Below are 17318 nucleotides of genomic sequence, written 5' to 3' on the forward strand. Positions count from 1 at the left end.
AGCTACATACTCCACTATGTCTTTCTTCATCTTCCTCCACCAATAATGTTGCCTCAAGTCCTGCTACATCTTCGCAGCACCCGGATATCTAGAGTACCGCAAACTGTGAGCCTCATGGAGAATCAATTCACGAAAACCATCTACATTAGGCACATATAGCCTGCCCTGCATCCGTAATACTTCGTCATCTCCAATTGCGACTTCTTTGGCATCACCGTGCTGAACTGTATCCTTAAGGACAAGCAAATGGGGGTCATCATACTAACGCTCCCTGATACGATCATAAAGAGAAGACTGAGAAACCACACAAGCCAAAACTCGACTCGGTTTGGAAACATCCAATCTGACAAACTGGTTGGCCAAGGCCTGAATATCCAAGGCCAAAGGCCTCTCTGCTACCGGTAAATATGCTAAGCTGCCCAAACTCTCCGCCTTATGACTCAAGGCATCGGCCACTACATTGGCCTTCCCAAGATGATAGAGAATGGTGATATCATAATCCTTAAGCAACTCCAACCATCTCCGCTACCGCAAATTAAGATCCTTTTGTTTAAACAGATGTTGTAGACTTCGGTGATCGATGTAGACCTCACAATGGACACCGTACAAATAATGCCGCCAAATTCTTCAAGGCACGAACAATAGCTGCTAACTCAAGGCCGTAGACCAAATTTTTTTTTCTTTTTTTTTTCCTCATGTACCTTTAACTGTCTGGATGCGTAGGCAATCACCCTACCGTCTTCCATCAACATCGTGCCGAGACCAATACGCGACGCGTCACAATACACAGTATAAGACCTTGAATATGTAAGTAATACCAACGCTTGTGTCGGAGTCAAAGTGATCTTGAGCTTCTAAAATCTTAACTCACACTCGTCTGACCCTGTAAATGGGGCACCCTCTTGGATCAATTTGGTCTTAATAGTTGTTCATAATCAATTACAGAATCGTCATTTAACCTCATGTTAACAAAAATCTCATTGCAAACCTTCACAATACTGATAACTAGATGCGAGGCATGAAGACTTCATAGTTATTTACCCGAATTAAAGAGTCATATTTAATGCCACCTAGGCGGGCACCTACCTCGTAGGTCAAAAATTAATAATTACAACATGAATTTGACAACTATGCACAGAGAATTTCATATAAGAATTTTCAAATAAGCCTAACAGGCATGACTCCCTATTAGTACTATAGTATAAATTTAATTTCACAAGGGAGAACTTAAATACAAGAATTTTCCTCACAAGGATCTCGTCCATATATAACTTCCACCGCAGCTCGTAGCCCAGTTTAAACATATCAATTTACATAAAAATGTGAGGATCTCGTCCTCAGTTCTAAATCACAAGTAATATGCACATCGTGCCAATTGAAAATTTCCATTTTCTCCTTTTAAATAATTTCGGTTACACCAAATCACAACACATAATGAACCCCACACCGGTAGGGTATATAATTCATAATTTGCAATTAATTATTCGGAATTTACATCAAAATTTACCGAAATGAGTAACAGAAAGCCACATTTAGCCTCGCAGCTCTTATTAGTGACCAACACGAAATGATAGGCGTAGTTATCTCCATAAAATCTCCCAACAGGGGTAAACACATAAGTAGATTATAGAATTATGAAGCTCACTCATAAGTGGAGCACAATAGGAAGACTCGTTTCGATATTGAGAACCGAATCAACTTAAGGAAATTATTCCTTTATATTAAATCGAGGTCGTACCTGTAACGACACCATCTGATGTAGCGACCTCTACCATACCGTAAAACAAATATATCAACGGCTGGGTCTCCACCTCTAGGACACCTTTTACCCGTCTATCCTCCACCCCTAACTAGTTGTGTGGGTAGTGTAGTAACTGCAATGGGGCACGTAGCCTGAGTGCTTTGATGAAATAAGTCTCTCCCAAGTTTTTGACAATTTTTCTCATGATGTGCCTAGTATCACCGTATTCATAACAACCCTTTTGCGGGTTAGGCTGCTCATATTGAGTCTGTGCCAGATAACTGGAATAACCATTGTAGGAACTCATGTCGGTGGTGCATTAAAAGAACTTACTGGAGTACCCCGAGTAATTTGATGTGCGGACTGGGCTGGCCGACTGCCCGAGCTCCCTCCATAATAATTTATACTTGCAGAGTAGAATCCACTGAATCCCCCAGAACCTTGAAACGTCTTGGTCTCCTTAGTTTCCTTTTTTTTTTCACCCCGAACACATTCTAATATCTTGGCAATTTGTACAACTAGCAGAAATGAAGTATCAGCTTGTAGCTCCCGAGTCGTACAAAATTTTACGATCATAATTGAGTCCTTTAATGAGTCTATGGACTCGCCCTCTGGCTGTAGGAAGCAAAGTAGGAGTATGACGGGCTAACTTATTGAACTTGATGGCATATTCTGACATCGTCAATGGTGACATGACGCAACCGTTCAAACCCTATGCGCCACACATTACGGAGAGTCCAGAAAACAAACTCTTTCAAAAGTGTTTCTGAGAACTGAGCCAAGTGGGCGGTGTTGCATTGGCTGGTCTGCTCTCTTCATAGGCTTGCCACGAACACCGGTGGAGAATTATCTCTCCCAAGGCGAATTTCTTCTTTTGTTATACTGACTCTACACTGTTGAGCTGACCAATTTCTTAACATACTCTTCGACTCTTCTTTGGGGTAACCCTTACCCCTATTTATACACAACCGATCACAAAAGTAGAGCTCCATACAGACAAATCTTGTCACGAACCACATAGTCCAGACTCTCATCAACAAGTGTACTTACTCCGAAGCACCCAAAAATCCGCAACAGTGACGTCCATGCTGAGTAGACCTTCTATAAATTTAGAGTTGTTTCTATAACTCCTTTGGTATTGAAGTATAGGATTATTAAGGAGGCGGACATACCGCAAGTCCCAACCTTATCCTCTACAAAATCTCAGGTCTTAAACATGTGTAAATTTTAGGGAACCTTTCAGTACCACATATATACATTTCAGGCCAAAACTGATATAATACATGACCCCGCAATCCACCCATTGGTAGTGGACTCCCCTACTCGGCGCGAAGTCATAGGTCACAACGTCCGATGATCCACAATAATAATCTTCACAGCTTGTATAAATCAACCAGACGCCAACGTCCGTTGCACCCCCACATGATTCACTAGGTGATCTCTCAATACGCCCGCATCTTCAGTCGGAACCACACGTTGAGGCAATGTTTGAGCATCTCTGGCTCCCTCATAGTCCATCTACGGCATCACGAACCGTCGACGCACAACTGATACCGAGTGCGCAATGTCATACACGAGTGGATACAAAGGAATATAAGATATATGTTTCAAGCTAAATCAATGTCGCACGATAAGGAGTCAAAGAAGTGAATATTTCCTAACAGTTCCATAGCCTCTTGAAGATAAGTACAGACGTCTCCGTACCGATCTGCAAGATTCTACTAAACCTGCTTGTGACTCATGGCACCTATGAACCTAGTGCTCTGATACCAACTTGTCACGACCCCAAATTCCCTCCGTAGGATGTCGTGATGGCACCTAGTCTCTAAGACTAGGTAAGCCTATCAATGCGGAATAATAATAAATATCTGAAATAAATAAACTACAATTCAAACAATTTCAACTCCCAAAACCCGGTAGAAATAAGTCACAAGCTTCTAAGAATTTATTCTCAATGTCTCTATATGTCAAGGTCTAAATAAAATATAAGGAAGCAACATAAAATGATAGAAGGGGACTCCGGAGTCTGCGGACGCTGGCAGATATACCTCGAAGTCTCCGTGCGCAGATAACTCACTGACGTCTAGGCTGGTAAAACTGTACCTGGATCTGCACAAAAAGATGTGCAAAAGCAAAGTATGAGTACACCACAGCGGTACCCAGTAAGTGCCAAGCCTAACCTCGGTAGAGTAGTGACGAGGTCAGGTCGAGGCCCTATTGGAATATAATAATGGCATGGTAAAATGTTTATCAATGTAGTAAAATAAAATGACATTGGAAATGAATCAAATAGTATGTCACATTTAATGACATCAAATAATTGCAAATAATATCTCGTGGAATCAAAACAGAATTTCCTTCAACTTTATGAAAATCACAACAATTAATCGAAAGCAACTATGGCCATAAATCAATATCAACAAGGGCACTACCGAGGTACCGCCTCGTAGTCCCAAGTTATAAATAATTTCACAATATCTCATTTTCTTATATCACCGCGGGAGCCTTCACAATTTATTTAAAGAAAATATTTTTTCCCGAAATAGCATCCCGCGTTTTAGCCACCCTTATCACACCGCATGACTTCTAGTAGTCACCCCTACTAGCCACGCGTATCAAGCCACCCTTATCTCACCGCATGCGTTTCAACACCCAGACCTTATACCACCGCATGCGTATCAATATCACAATATATCACAATTTGCACCTCAAGTGCTCAAATAATTTAACTTGCCAAAATAATTCAACAATAATATTTTTTCACAATAAAGAGCTCACGGCTCATGCCAAAATAAATCATCAATAATAGTTTTCTACAATAAAGAGCTCACGGCTCATGTTAAAATAATTCAACAATAATAGTTTTCCACAATAAAGAGCTCACTGCTCCATCACAATGAGTACGAAAATCTTACAAAAATATTCAGGAGTAAATAATTCAGGAAAATAATATTTTAAAATCTTTAATATATTGTTTCAATATCAAGTTTAAAAATGTCAAATACTTCATATTAATAATATTTAATTTAAAGAAAATCAGCCTTCAAATAATGCACAGAATAAAAGAAACCAAGTTCCAACTAAACAAAAAAAACAATTAGCCGGAAAAGGTCAAACAAATTTAAAATATAAACATTAAATCAATAATGAAGAATATAACAAAATAAAATAATTTAATTAATGCATAACAGTAATCTACACAATTTAAAATATAATCATTCACATTTAGCACGTGTACACACTCGTCACCTCGTGTACACGACTTTCCACACATTATAATTATCAATCCTAAGGGGAATTTCCCCACACAAGGTTAGACAAGTCATTTACCTCGACTTGCTCTAATTTAACCAAGTATTATGCTTTTTTCTCTATTTTCTGACTCCGATCGACTCGTATCTAGTCATAATTAATTCGATACAGTCAACATAAATTATAGTAATCAATTTCATAAGAAAATATTATATTTTCAATAAAATCCGAAATTAGTTCAAAATTTGCCCGTGGGGCCCACATCTCGGAATCCGGCGAAACTTATAAAATTCGATAGCCCATTCAATTACGAGTCCACCCATACCAAATTTACCAAAATCCGATAACAACTCGACCTCCAAATCTTAAATTTTTATTTTTGGAAGATTTTGCAAAAATCTTGATTTTTCTTCCATAAATTCACGGATTCATGATGTAAATGAGAATGGAATCATGAAATATAATCAATATAGGATAAGGAACACTTACCGCAATATTTTCCCGTGAAAATCGCCCAAGAACCGTGCTCCAAAAATCCAAAACGAAATGAATGAAATGACCATTTTTGGTCTTAAGTTTCTATCAATCCGTCACTAAAAGTCCATTTTCCGTCACTAAAAGTCCACCAAAAATTGCTCTACCAGCCTTTCTTCAATCGATCATAACTTTATGTACCAATGTCCAAATGATGAATGATGTAACTTTCTGAAAACTAGAATCAAACGACTACAACTTTCATGTTTTGAAAATATTCAGATTCCTTATGGATTTCGAGATATAAGGTTCCAAAGTTGTCTCCTCACATCAGAAATTTCTGGCGAAATTTCTGGCAAAACTGTTCTACCAGCCTTCATTCAATCCATCATAACTTTCTGTACAAATGTTCAAATGATGAATGGTTTAACTTTCTGGAAACTAAAATCAAAGGGCTACAACTCTTATGTTTTGATAATTATCTGATTCCTTATATATTGCGCGATATAAGCTTCCACATTTGGCTCTACGTACCAGAAATTTCTGGCGAAATTTCTGCAACAGAAATTTCCAGCCGCCTTCTTTGTCCGAAATCCATTCCGTTTACCTTCCGAAATCCACCCGAGACCCTCGGGACCTTAACCAATTATACCAACATGTTCCAAAATACAATACAAACTTAGTCGAGGCTTCAAACCACATCAAACAACATCAAAACGACGAATCGCACCTCAAATCAAAATCTATGAACTTTGAACTTTCAAATTCTATATCTTGTGCCGAAATATATCAAATCAATTCGGAATGACTTCAAATTTTGCACACAAGTCATAAATGACATAACAGACCTATTTCAATTTTCAGAATCGGATTCCGACCTCGATATCAACAAGTCAACCCCCAGTCAAACTTCCCAAAAATTCAACTTTTAGCATTTTAAGCCTAATTCCACTATGGACTTCCAAATAAAATTCCGGTCATGCTCCTAAGTCCAAAATTACCATACGGAGCTATTGGAATCATCAAAATTCTATTCCGGGGTTGTTTGCACATAATTTAACATCCGATCATAATTTGAACTTAAAATTTTAATTTTTCATCAAAATTCCATATCTCGGGTTAGGGACCTTGAAATTTGATTTCGGGCATACGCCTAAGTCCCAAATCATGATACGGACCTATAAAAACTATCAAAACACTAATCCGTGTCCGTTTGCTCAAAATATTGACCAAAGTCAACTCAGTTGAGTTTTAAAGCTCTAATAAGCTATATTCGATAAGCTATATATACATCTTATATATAGTATATAAGATGTATATATGGTATAGTAATGTGGATCCGTATGACGATCCTGAAGGGGATGTCCTTCCTCTGGATTGTGGGGATAATCTTTCCATTTGTATGACTGGGGAGTTTATATATATCGATATAAGTAATAAGCTATATTCGATAAGCTATATATACATCTTATATACTATATATAAGATGTATATATAGTATAGTATATATATATATTAAATGTATAATATATATATATATATATATATATATATATATATATATATATATATATATATATATATAAGTAATAAGTTATATTCGATAAGCTATATATACATCTTATATACTATATATAAGATGTATATATAGTATAGTAATGTGGATCTGTATGACGATCCTGATGGAGATGTCCTTTCTCTGGATTGTGGGGATGATCTTTCCATTTGTATGACTGGGGAGTTTATATATATCGATATAAGTAATAAGCTATATTCGATAAGCTATATATAAGATGTATATATAGTATAGTATAGTATATATACTAAATGTATAAAAATATATATATATATACACACACACACACACACACACACACACATATCGATATAAGATGTATATATAGTATATATATTTATAAGTAATAAGTTATATTCGATAAGCTATATATACATCTTATATATACTATATATAAGATGTGTATGTATATATATATATATATATAAGCTATATATACATCTTATATGCTATATATAAGATGTATATATAGTATAATATATATATATATATATCGATATAAGATGTATATATATATATATATATATATATATATATATATATATATATATATATATATATATATATATATAAGTAATAAGCTATATTCGATAAGCTATATATACATTTTATATACTATATATATATATATATATATATATATATATATATATATATATATATATATATATATAGTATATATATATATATATATATATATATATATATATATATATATATATAAGTAATAAGCTATATTCGATAAGCTATATATACATCTTATATATAGTATATAAGATGTATATATAGTATAGTATAGTATATATATTAAATGTATAAAAAGTTTTGGGGTTAAAACAAAGTTGGGGGGATAAATGACTTTTTTATAAATAGCCAACGGCTATTTTTGACAGGCCAACGGCTATAGTTTTAAAATTTAAAAATTATTATTATTATTATTATTTTAAAAAGATATAGCCGTTGGGACCGTTTGGCCCGCTAAGGGACCGATCCGGTCCCGGTCCCAGGCGGGCTAAATGGTCCCGGGCCTGGCGGGCACAAATCATAGGACCGGCCCACGAGACAGGCCCAGGCCCACTAAAATCGGGCCAAACAGTCCTGGCCCGTTTAGCCCGTTTGGCCCGCGGTTCCGGGCCGGTCACGAGCCTGGACCGGCCCACTTGCCACCCTTACCCGCAACCAAAGCCAAATTCCAATGACCCATAACTGCACGAGCCGAAATATGTGGTTAGTTTCCAAATTTGAGTCCAAAGTAGTGTTCAAAACCTCAAAATCTATTTTCTTAAGTTTTAGACAAAAACTACAACTTCTCTGGTTCAATATCATATCTTGATATTAAATCTAGTGATAGATTTATGTATAAAATATTGATATAGGTTAGAATCACTTGCACCAAGCTTATTGATATAAATCTAGGTCAAACCCTCTCAAAAGCGAGCTCCCGTAGTCTCCAAAGTGGTGAAGAATGAAATTGTATCACAAAACCCGATATTTATATAAAAATTTCGAACCTAAATAGTGCTCGCTGTAGTTTCTTAGCGCGGGCTGCACTTTCCATTGCTGGCCACAATCCAAGCCTTGTGGCCGCACTTAGCATGATATCGGCAGTAACTATACTACTACTTTTTGTAAAAATGGTTATAATGTTTTGTACAAATATCCAAATAACAAACGCTTTGAATTTTTGAAAACTAGACTCAAAGAGATACAATTTCTGTTTTGGATACCGCACTTTGCCAAGAACTCAAAGGATTGTCTCCGCACTCAAGGCTTTGACTCAACACTCGAGGAATTGGTAAGCAACATCACGGACCTTCCTGTCGGCATAACTCTTGTGTCTGGGCTGCGCTGTGCGAAGCCACTCCTGTATCAAGTTAAACTTGTCCAATGCATCCTGAACCAAGTATATACCCAAAAGCCTAGTCTCACCGGGCTCAAACCAACCCACCGGAGATCTACACCGCCTCCCAAGAACTCCACGAGTGGCAAAAACGTATCCCAAGAACCCCCAAAATCAATGACACCAGCGCATAGCATGTCCTCCAATATCTGAATAGTGCGCTCGGACTCCATCTGAGGGTGAAATGCTATGCTCAACTCAACCTGGGTGCCCAACTCTCATTGCACGGCTCTCCAAACTGCGATGTAAACTGTGTGCCTCTACCTGAAATGATGGAAACTAGTACACCGTGAAGGCAAACAATCTCTCGGATGTAAATCTCAGCCAACTGCTCCGAAGAATAGGTAGTACTAACTGGAATGAAGTGCGCGGACTTGGTCAGCCAATCCACAATCACCCAAATAGCATCGAATTTCCTCGATGTCCGTGGGAGTCCAACTACAAAATCCATAGTGATCCGCTCTTACTTTCACTTTGGAATCTCTAGTCTCTGAAGCAATCCACCCAGTCTCTGATGCTCATCCTTCACCTACTGACAGTTAAGGCACCGAGCTACAAACCCCACTACATCCTTCCTCATTCTCCTCCACCAATAGTGCTGCCTCAAGTCCTGATACATCTTCGCGGCACCCGGATGAATGGAATACCGCAAACTGTGGGCCTCCTTAAGAATCGATTCACATAGCCCATCTACATTGGGCACACAAATCTGACCCTGCATTCTCAATACCCCATCATCCCCAATAGTCACATATCTCGCATCACCGTGCTGAACCGTGTCCTTAAGGACAAGAAAATGGGGATCATTATACTGGCGCTCTCTGATGCGATCATATAAAGAGGACCGAGAAACCACACAAGCTAGAACCCGACTGGGCTCCGAAATATACAATCTCACGAACTGGTTGGCCAAAGCCTGAACATCAACTACAAGAGGTCTCTCCCCAATGGGAATGAATGCAAGACTACCCATACTCACCGCCTTTCTGCTCAAGGCATCAGCCACCACATTGGCCTTCCCGGGATGATACAGAATGGTGATATCGTAGTCTTTTAGCAGCTCCAACCATCTCCGCTACCTTAAATGTAGATCCTTTTGTTTGAACAAGTGCTAGAGACTTTGATGATCTGTAAACACCTCAAAAGACACACCGTAGAGATAATGCCTCCAAATCTTCAATACGTAAACGATGGCAGCTAACTCCAAATCATGAACAAGGTAGTTCTTCTCATGATGTGTCAACTGGCACGAAGCATAAGCAATCACTCTACCCTCCTGCATCAACACACACCCAATGCCGATCCGAGAAGCATCACAATACACTATATAAGAGCCTGAAGCTGACGGCAAAACTAGAACTGGAGTTGTGGTGAAGGCAGTCTTGAGCTTCTGAAAACTTTCCTCAAACTCATCCGACCACCTGAAAGGAGCACCCTTTTGGGTCAGTTCGGTAAAGGGCGACGCAATAGACGAGAATCCCTCCACGAAGCGATGATAATAACCGGCCAAACCGAGAAAGCTCCGAATCTCCGTAGCTAAGGATGGTTTGGGCCAACTCTGAACCGCCTTTATCTTATTTGGATCCACCTGAATACCCTCACTGGACACCACGTGCCCCAAGAATGCCACTGAACTGAGCCAAAACTCACACTTGGTGAACTTAGCATAAAGCTTCTTCTCCCTCAACCGTTGCAACACAATCCTTAAATGCTGGGCATGCTCCTCCTGGCTACGAGAGTACACCAGGATGTCATCAATGAACACTATGAAAAATGAGTCGAAATAAGGCTGAAACACACTGTTCATCAGATGCATGAACTCTGCTGGGGTGTTGGTCAACCCAAAAGACATCACAAGGAACTCATAATAACCATAACGGGTCCTGAAGGCTGTCTTCAGAATATCCGAGTCCCGAATCTTGAACTAGTGATACCCAGACCTCAAATCAATCTTGGAGAACACCCTCGCTCCCTGAAGCTGGTCAAACAGATCATCAATACACGGCAAATGATACTTGTTCTTGATTGTAACTTTGTTCAACTGCCTATAATCAATGCACATTCTCATATTACCATCCTTCTTCTTCCTAAACAACACCGGTGCACCCTAAGGTGACACACTAGGCCTAATAAATCCCTTATCAAGGAGTTTCTAAAGCTGCTCCTTCAATTCTTTCAACTCAGCCGGTTCTATGCGATATGATAGAATAGAAATGGGCTGAGTTCTCGGCACCAAGTCAATACCGAAGTCAATATCCCTGTCGGGCGGCATGCCCGACAAGTCTGCAGGAAACACATATGGAAATTCCCGCACCACCAGAACAAAATCAATAGTAGGAGCATCAGCACTAACATCCCTCACAAAGGCCAAATAAGATAAACAACCCTTCCAAACTATCCGCTGGGCCTTCAAATACGAAATCACCCTACTGGGAACATAGTTTAGTGAACCTCTCCACTAATTCCTCGGCAATCCCGGCATCGCCAATGCCATAGTCTTAGCGTGACAATCTAGAACAACATGACATGGAGACAACCAATCCATACCCAAGATCACGTCAAAATCAACCATGCTAAGCAACAAGAGATCAACTCTAGTATCCAGACTCCTAATGGTCACTACACACGACCGATATATATGCTCTATAATGATAGTATCGCCCACAAGAGTAGAGACATGAGCGGATGAAACTAAGGGCTCACAGGGCATATCCGAATGATGAGCGAGGTATGATGATGCATATGAATAAGTGGAACAAGGGTCAAATAGTACAGAGGCCTCCCTATGGCAAACTGAGACAATACGTGTAATCACTGCGTCTGAAGCAACAACATCTGGTCTGGCAGGAATAGCATAAAATTGGGCCTGACCGCCATTTGATCGACCTCCCCCTCTAGGGCGACCCCTAATTGGCTGAGCTCCACCCCGAGCTGGCTGAGCGGGTGGTGATGTAACGGGAGCTGAAGTCGTAGGCTGACTCCTCAACCGAGCTGGACCTCCCGTAAGGAAGGGACAATACCTCTTGATGTGACCCATATCTCCACACTCAAAACAACCTCTCCCTGTGAATGGTGGTGGGGACTGGAGGGCTCCCCGAGCACCAGGATACCCGCTAGAAGAATCCGGTGCCGATGAGCCCTGAACTGAAGGTGCATTAAATGAACTCCGAGTTGGTAGGGCACTGAGAGATGACTGGCCCTGATGATAACTATATGAACTATGGCTGGATGATGCACCGCAGTGAACTGGACGACCCGTCTGAGCATGTCTGTAAGGACGACCCCTGTCGTGGTAACACTGACCCCCTGACGGAACACCGCTGAAGTCACCTGGTCCACGAGGCCTCTTGGCCTCCCTTTCTCCATGCTCCTGGCTATAGACCATCTCTATCTGCTGAACAATGTCGACTACCTCATCAAAAGTAACACTAGATACCCTCTCTCTAATCATAAGCAACTGCAACTGATATGTGAGGCCATCAATGAAACTCCCAATCCTCTCCCTATCAGTGGGAGCTAGCCAAACTGAGTGACGAGCCAACTCAGAAAACCTCATCTCATACTTTGTCACAGATATGCCATCCTGATGAAGCTGCTAAAACTGCCTACGCAACTCATCTTTGTGAGACTGTGGTACGAACTTCTCCAAGAAGAGAACGGAGAACTCCGGCCATGTAAGTGAGCACTGACTGACCTGCGCCTCTCATAAGCCTCCCACCACCTGAAGGAAGCCCCAGAAAACTGAAAAGTAGTGAATGAGACCCCACTGGTCTCCAGAATACCCATTGTCCGAAGCATCCACTCACACCTAAATGTTGGAGGTCGAAGCCTCCCAAATCTCTCAAGCCTCCTCTGCTCATTGTCTGCCATAACGGGGAATACCGAGGCCTGAGCAGCTACAGTCGACTGGGCTGGTAATTCCCTTGGTATCTGAATTCTCTACACTACCTGATCTGGAGTACGAGCAACATGGGTATGAGTACCTCCCCTGGCCTAGGAAGTGGCAGGTACGGCGTGAGCCGAAACCACCTAAGCAAGGCAGTGCAAACTGTCAGAATTTGAGATATGGCCTCCTGAAGGCCTGGAATCACAATGGGTAGAACTTGTGCCTGAGATGGTCCCACAGGCTCATCCACAACTGGAACCTGCTCCTAAACCAGGGCAACTAGTGTATCTGCAGGTGCTGCCCTAGCTGCTGTGTGAGCTAAACCTCTGCCCTTCCCGCGGTCTCTACCGTGACCTCGATCTTCTGCGGCCCAACTGGTAGTACTGGTGGCTGTCCATCATGCCTATTAGTACGTGTTCTCACCATATGTGAGAGAATAGAACAGAAGTTTATTATAAGGCCCTGTAAAAATTTTCTAATGATTTAAGATTATAAAGTGCGCCAACGGTATTTTGGAATAACTTATTTGAGTATCAAAGGAGACCTATGGGATAGAGCTAAATAATGTTGAATTGATAATGTATGTTTAAGGTGTGTTGGAACATACTAAAGAATTTTGGGAATGGCAAGAACTTGTGTGGAACAAGTTGGACACATTATGTGGAAAGGATGTTTTAATTGGCACAAGTCCCGACTTCAAATGAATAAAAATCACTATATATAATGCCTTAGGTTGTGCTATACTTATTTAATTAAAGACCATTGAGTCTAGTTTCCAACGCAGCAAACCGTTTGTCATTTGGATATGTATAGAGAAAGTTATGGCCATGTTACTGGACCTGTGTCATATGAGCGCCCAGATGCGCGACCGCGCATTTTTGAGAGTTTCTGCCTCAGGTGCATGGCCAGATGCGAGACCACTTGCCCAGGTGCGAGGCCGCGGATGTAAGAACTCATTAAATAACCCCAAGGCCAGGTATTGAGAGCGGTTAAGTAATTTTGGACTAAAATCTGATATTTTTAGAGTGAGAGAGAGTGTCCTAGAGTGAGAAGGTGTACTTCAATAATTGTTCTTCAATTCTTTCTCAAGGTTTGGAAGATTAAGAAGGGAAACTCACTAGGTCTTCATCCAAGAAGTAAGATTCTACACTCTAACCCTCAATTCTGAATTTTGTCTAAGAATGGGAAATTAGCAAAACAATTCTTGGGTATGAGAGTTGTTTATTTTCTTGCATGTGTTATCAAAGAGTGTAGGAAGATTGGTGAGCTAAAAATGGTAAATATTGGGTTGTGAGATGATGGAATCCTCCATTAAAGGACCTTGAAACCTTATGCACACCTAGTGTTTGATAAAATGGTCAAATGAGCTAGAACCATAACCATCCTCCTAATTTTGGTTCAATTTGTTATATTTCTACAATAGATTGAAGTTGCTAAGAATTCTGGAATATTTTAGAGTTTAAGGAAGCTCAATTGAGGTATGTATGGTTAAACCCCCTTCTTCTTATAATCGAATTCCATGGTGTTCATGTAAATGAAATAAGACCTTGATCATTATTGAATTGGCTATTCCTAATGTGGTTTTTGTTGAAGGATATATGTTCAATATTTATTCTAAATGTTTTATCATGTCATCTTTCAATTTAAGGATATGTTCAAAATGTGGAAGATATGTTAGAAATGTTATGACTTCATGTCAAAAAAAGAAATAAAGGTTGTTATGCCAAATTGTATGAAAAACCTCTATGTGCCTAAGATTCCCAGATTGTTGTGTTATGTGAACTTAATGTCTTGAATGGGAAGCCTTATTGTTGTTGATAATGATAATGATAATGATAATGATATTTGAATGTGGTAAGGGGACTGAAATTATGAAATACGACCAAGTGCCAAGAATGATTTTGTAATCGTAATTACTAGTGCCAATGCATCGAAAGAATATGAAAGAACTATGATGTGAGATAATTGAAATTGTGGTTGTGGTTGATATCTCAAGTGAGATGGCCTAGCCGATCGAGCCATGATCGGACGCCATGCCGCACACATGGTAGTAACTGTGCTGGAAATAATAATTGAAATTCCAGATATGGTTGATGTCTCAAATGAGATGACCTAGCCGATCGGGTCGAGATCGGACTCCGTGTTAAAGACAATGGTATTGATATTGATAATAATTGTGATTGATGTCTCTAAAGAGATAGCCTAGCCGATCGGGTCGTGATCGGACTCCGTGCTGAGAGTACGGTGGTATTGGTATTGTGAATAATGGTAATGTGAACAATGGAATATCGATACTAAAAATCTCCCAATGTGAGATATGGAAATTTATTTGAACACTGTCTTGATCCTAAATTGAGGTTTAATGTTGATTAAGGCTTTCATTGATATTATGATAATCTTGTTTGTATTATTTATCATTCTATTGAGATAGTGTTTTAGCTTTACATACTAGTACTATTCGACGGTACTAACGTCCCTTTTGCCAGGGGCGGTGCATCTTTAAATGGATGCAGGTGGTTACATAGCAAATAGTGTTGATCGCAGTTAGTGGTACATCATCATCTTCTCAGCAGACTCGGTGAGCCACATTTCATCCCGGGGTCATGTATCTTTTATACTTTGTGTATTCTGTTTGAGGTATAGCCGGGGCCATATTGCCGGCAGTGTCATTGTACCCTTCTTTATCCATAGAGGCCCCATAGACATAGTGTGGGTTGTGTATTGGTGCTGGGAAAGTTAAACTTTGCTATGTTGTGGTTGTACTACTTATCCATTTGAGACTTTAAAAATGATGAAACTTATGGCAAGAAATTGATAATTTCAGGCATGACCGCTTTATTATGCAGTTAATGAAAACATATATTCTCTTTATTCATGAAGGAGTTGGATAGAAGGAAATCTAATAGGCTTGCTCGGCCGGGTTCACTCGGTTGAGTGCCGGTCGCACTCCTCGGTTTTGGGGCGTGACAAACTTGGTATCAGAGCCTAAGGTTTTAAAGTGTCCTAGGATATCTCGGAGCCGTGTCTAGTAGAGTCCTTCTTATTGGTGTGTTGTCGACCACATCTATAATGAGGAGGTTACTTAGACATTTAGGAATAATACCCTTCTTTGATATCTTGAATAGTGCGATGAAACTGATTGGGAAATTGTTCTTCCTCTAACTCGTGCGTTGAAGTTCAGAAGTTCAAGGTATGTTTAAATGCTCTTTTGGTTTATTCCAAGTAATGTTGTCATGTGACATGACGAATGGGTAAAGGCATGAATATTAAATAGATGGCACATGTATCATATGAAATGAATGGTATGGCCATATGAGACAAGTATATAGTACCATGAGCATACTTTATATGATAAGAGTGCTAGAATTGATTACCCACCTCCAAAGAGGCATTGACGTGATAAATGAGACCTAAGCTTAACTAGTACAAGTGGATAGGGTGGGAACTATGTGCATGATTCTAAGATGTAAATTTGTTACATAGGCACATGATATATGAAAGGCATAGCCTGTGTAATGATAAATGTGTAGGTCTCTCACGGGAGACAAGAAGTTATGAAAGGAGAGTCAATTGAACCCACAATGAAAAGACCCTAGCACTATGAATGTTTTAAAAATCCCAGGAATGTGCGAAGTGGTGTTACACTCCAAAAAGGATATTGACACGAGGGATTTGGATCCCAAGCCTATGTGGTTGAATAAGAGTAGAGAATTTATGAGGTTAATTCCATGGGGACTTAAATCTCCCTAATAGTTAATCATATACAAGAGGACTAGAGATGTGAAACATGTGTCCCTCAAATTGCTAGATTCAAGATTTGTGTCAAAATGTGAAACATTTACCCCATGTGGGGAGAGAAGGTCCATGGTAAGGCTGCTTAAGTACAGTAAAACGAGAGTAGGGCCATGCAGCTATAATGTTTGGATATTTTGTTGAAGACATGTGTAGTCTAGAAAATTGGTAAGGGATAACGTGATTGTCTGAAAGTATATGAAAATAATAAACCACTAGTACAAAAATAATGTGGAGGGTTAAGAAATGTAAATTCTTAGTACGTGACAACATACATGACAGGGTCAACGATACTAGAAACTAAGAGTATGTTTGTAAAGTCATTTTATGCTTGTTAAAGGGTCAGGGACAATGGAACCCAAGGAAGTACTATAGCTCAAATGCGAAAGGTTGCGAGTTTTTAGAATGGGTTAATCATGGATTTGCGATTTAATCAAAGTTCCAAGGCATTAAGAAATGCGGAATGAGTGGGAGAAATAAATGTGATGCTATAATAACCCAAGAGGTATTTTTACTTGATAGAGAGCCTCTTAAGAATCTTACAAGCAAAGAAGTGTTAAGTGATACGTGGATGAACACACTTTTTCACGGATATCCCAACAAGTGTTAAGAGGTGAGCGGGATGAATTCCCAACTAAGGGAAAAGACTACGTAACATATGGAAGAGTGCATGGCTATTCACTACCTAGGAATAATG

The 17318-nt window shown here is 39.6% G+C and overlaps 1 protein-coding gene across 1 annotated transcript; it reads right to left on the reverse strand.

Annotated features, from left to right (window-relative positions):
- Positions 1 to 11401: 11401 nt before the first annotated feature.
- LOC138897305 (uncharacterized) lies at positions 11402 to 12499 on the reverse strand. Its single transcript, XM_070183268.1, has one exon. The coding sequence runs from the start codon at positions 12497 to 12499 to the stop codon at positions 11402 to 11404; it is 1098 nt and encodes a 365-aa protein (XP_070039369.1).
- Between the last annotated feature and the right edge of the window lie 4819 nt (positions 12500 to 17318).

Source organism: Nicotiana tomentosiformis, chromosome 8 (assembly GCF_000390325.3).
Source record: "Nicotiana tomentosiformis chromosome 8, ASM39032v3, whole genome shotgun sequence".
Classification (NCBI taxonomy): domain Eukaryota; kingdom Viridiplantae; phylum Streptophyta; class Magnoliopsida; order Solanales; family Solanaceae; genus Nicotiana; species Nicotiana tomentosiformis.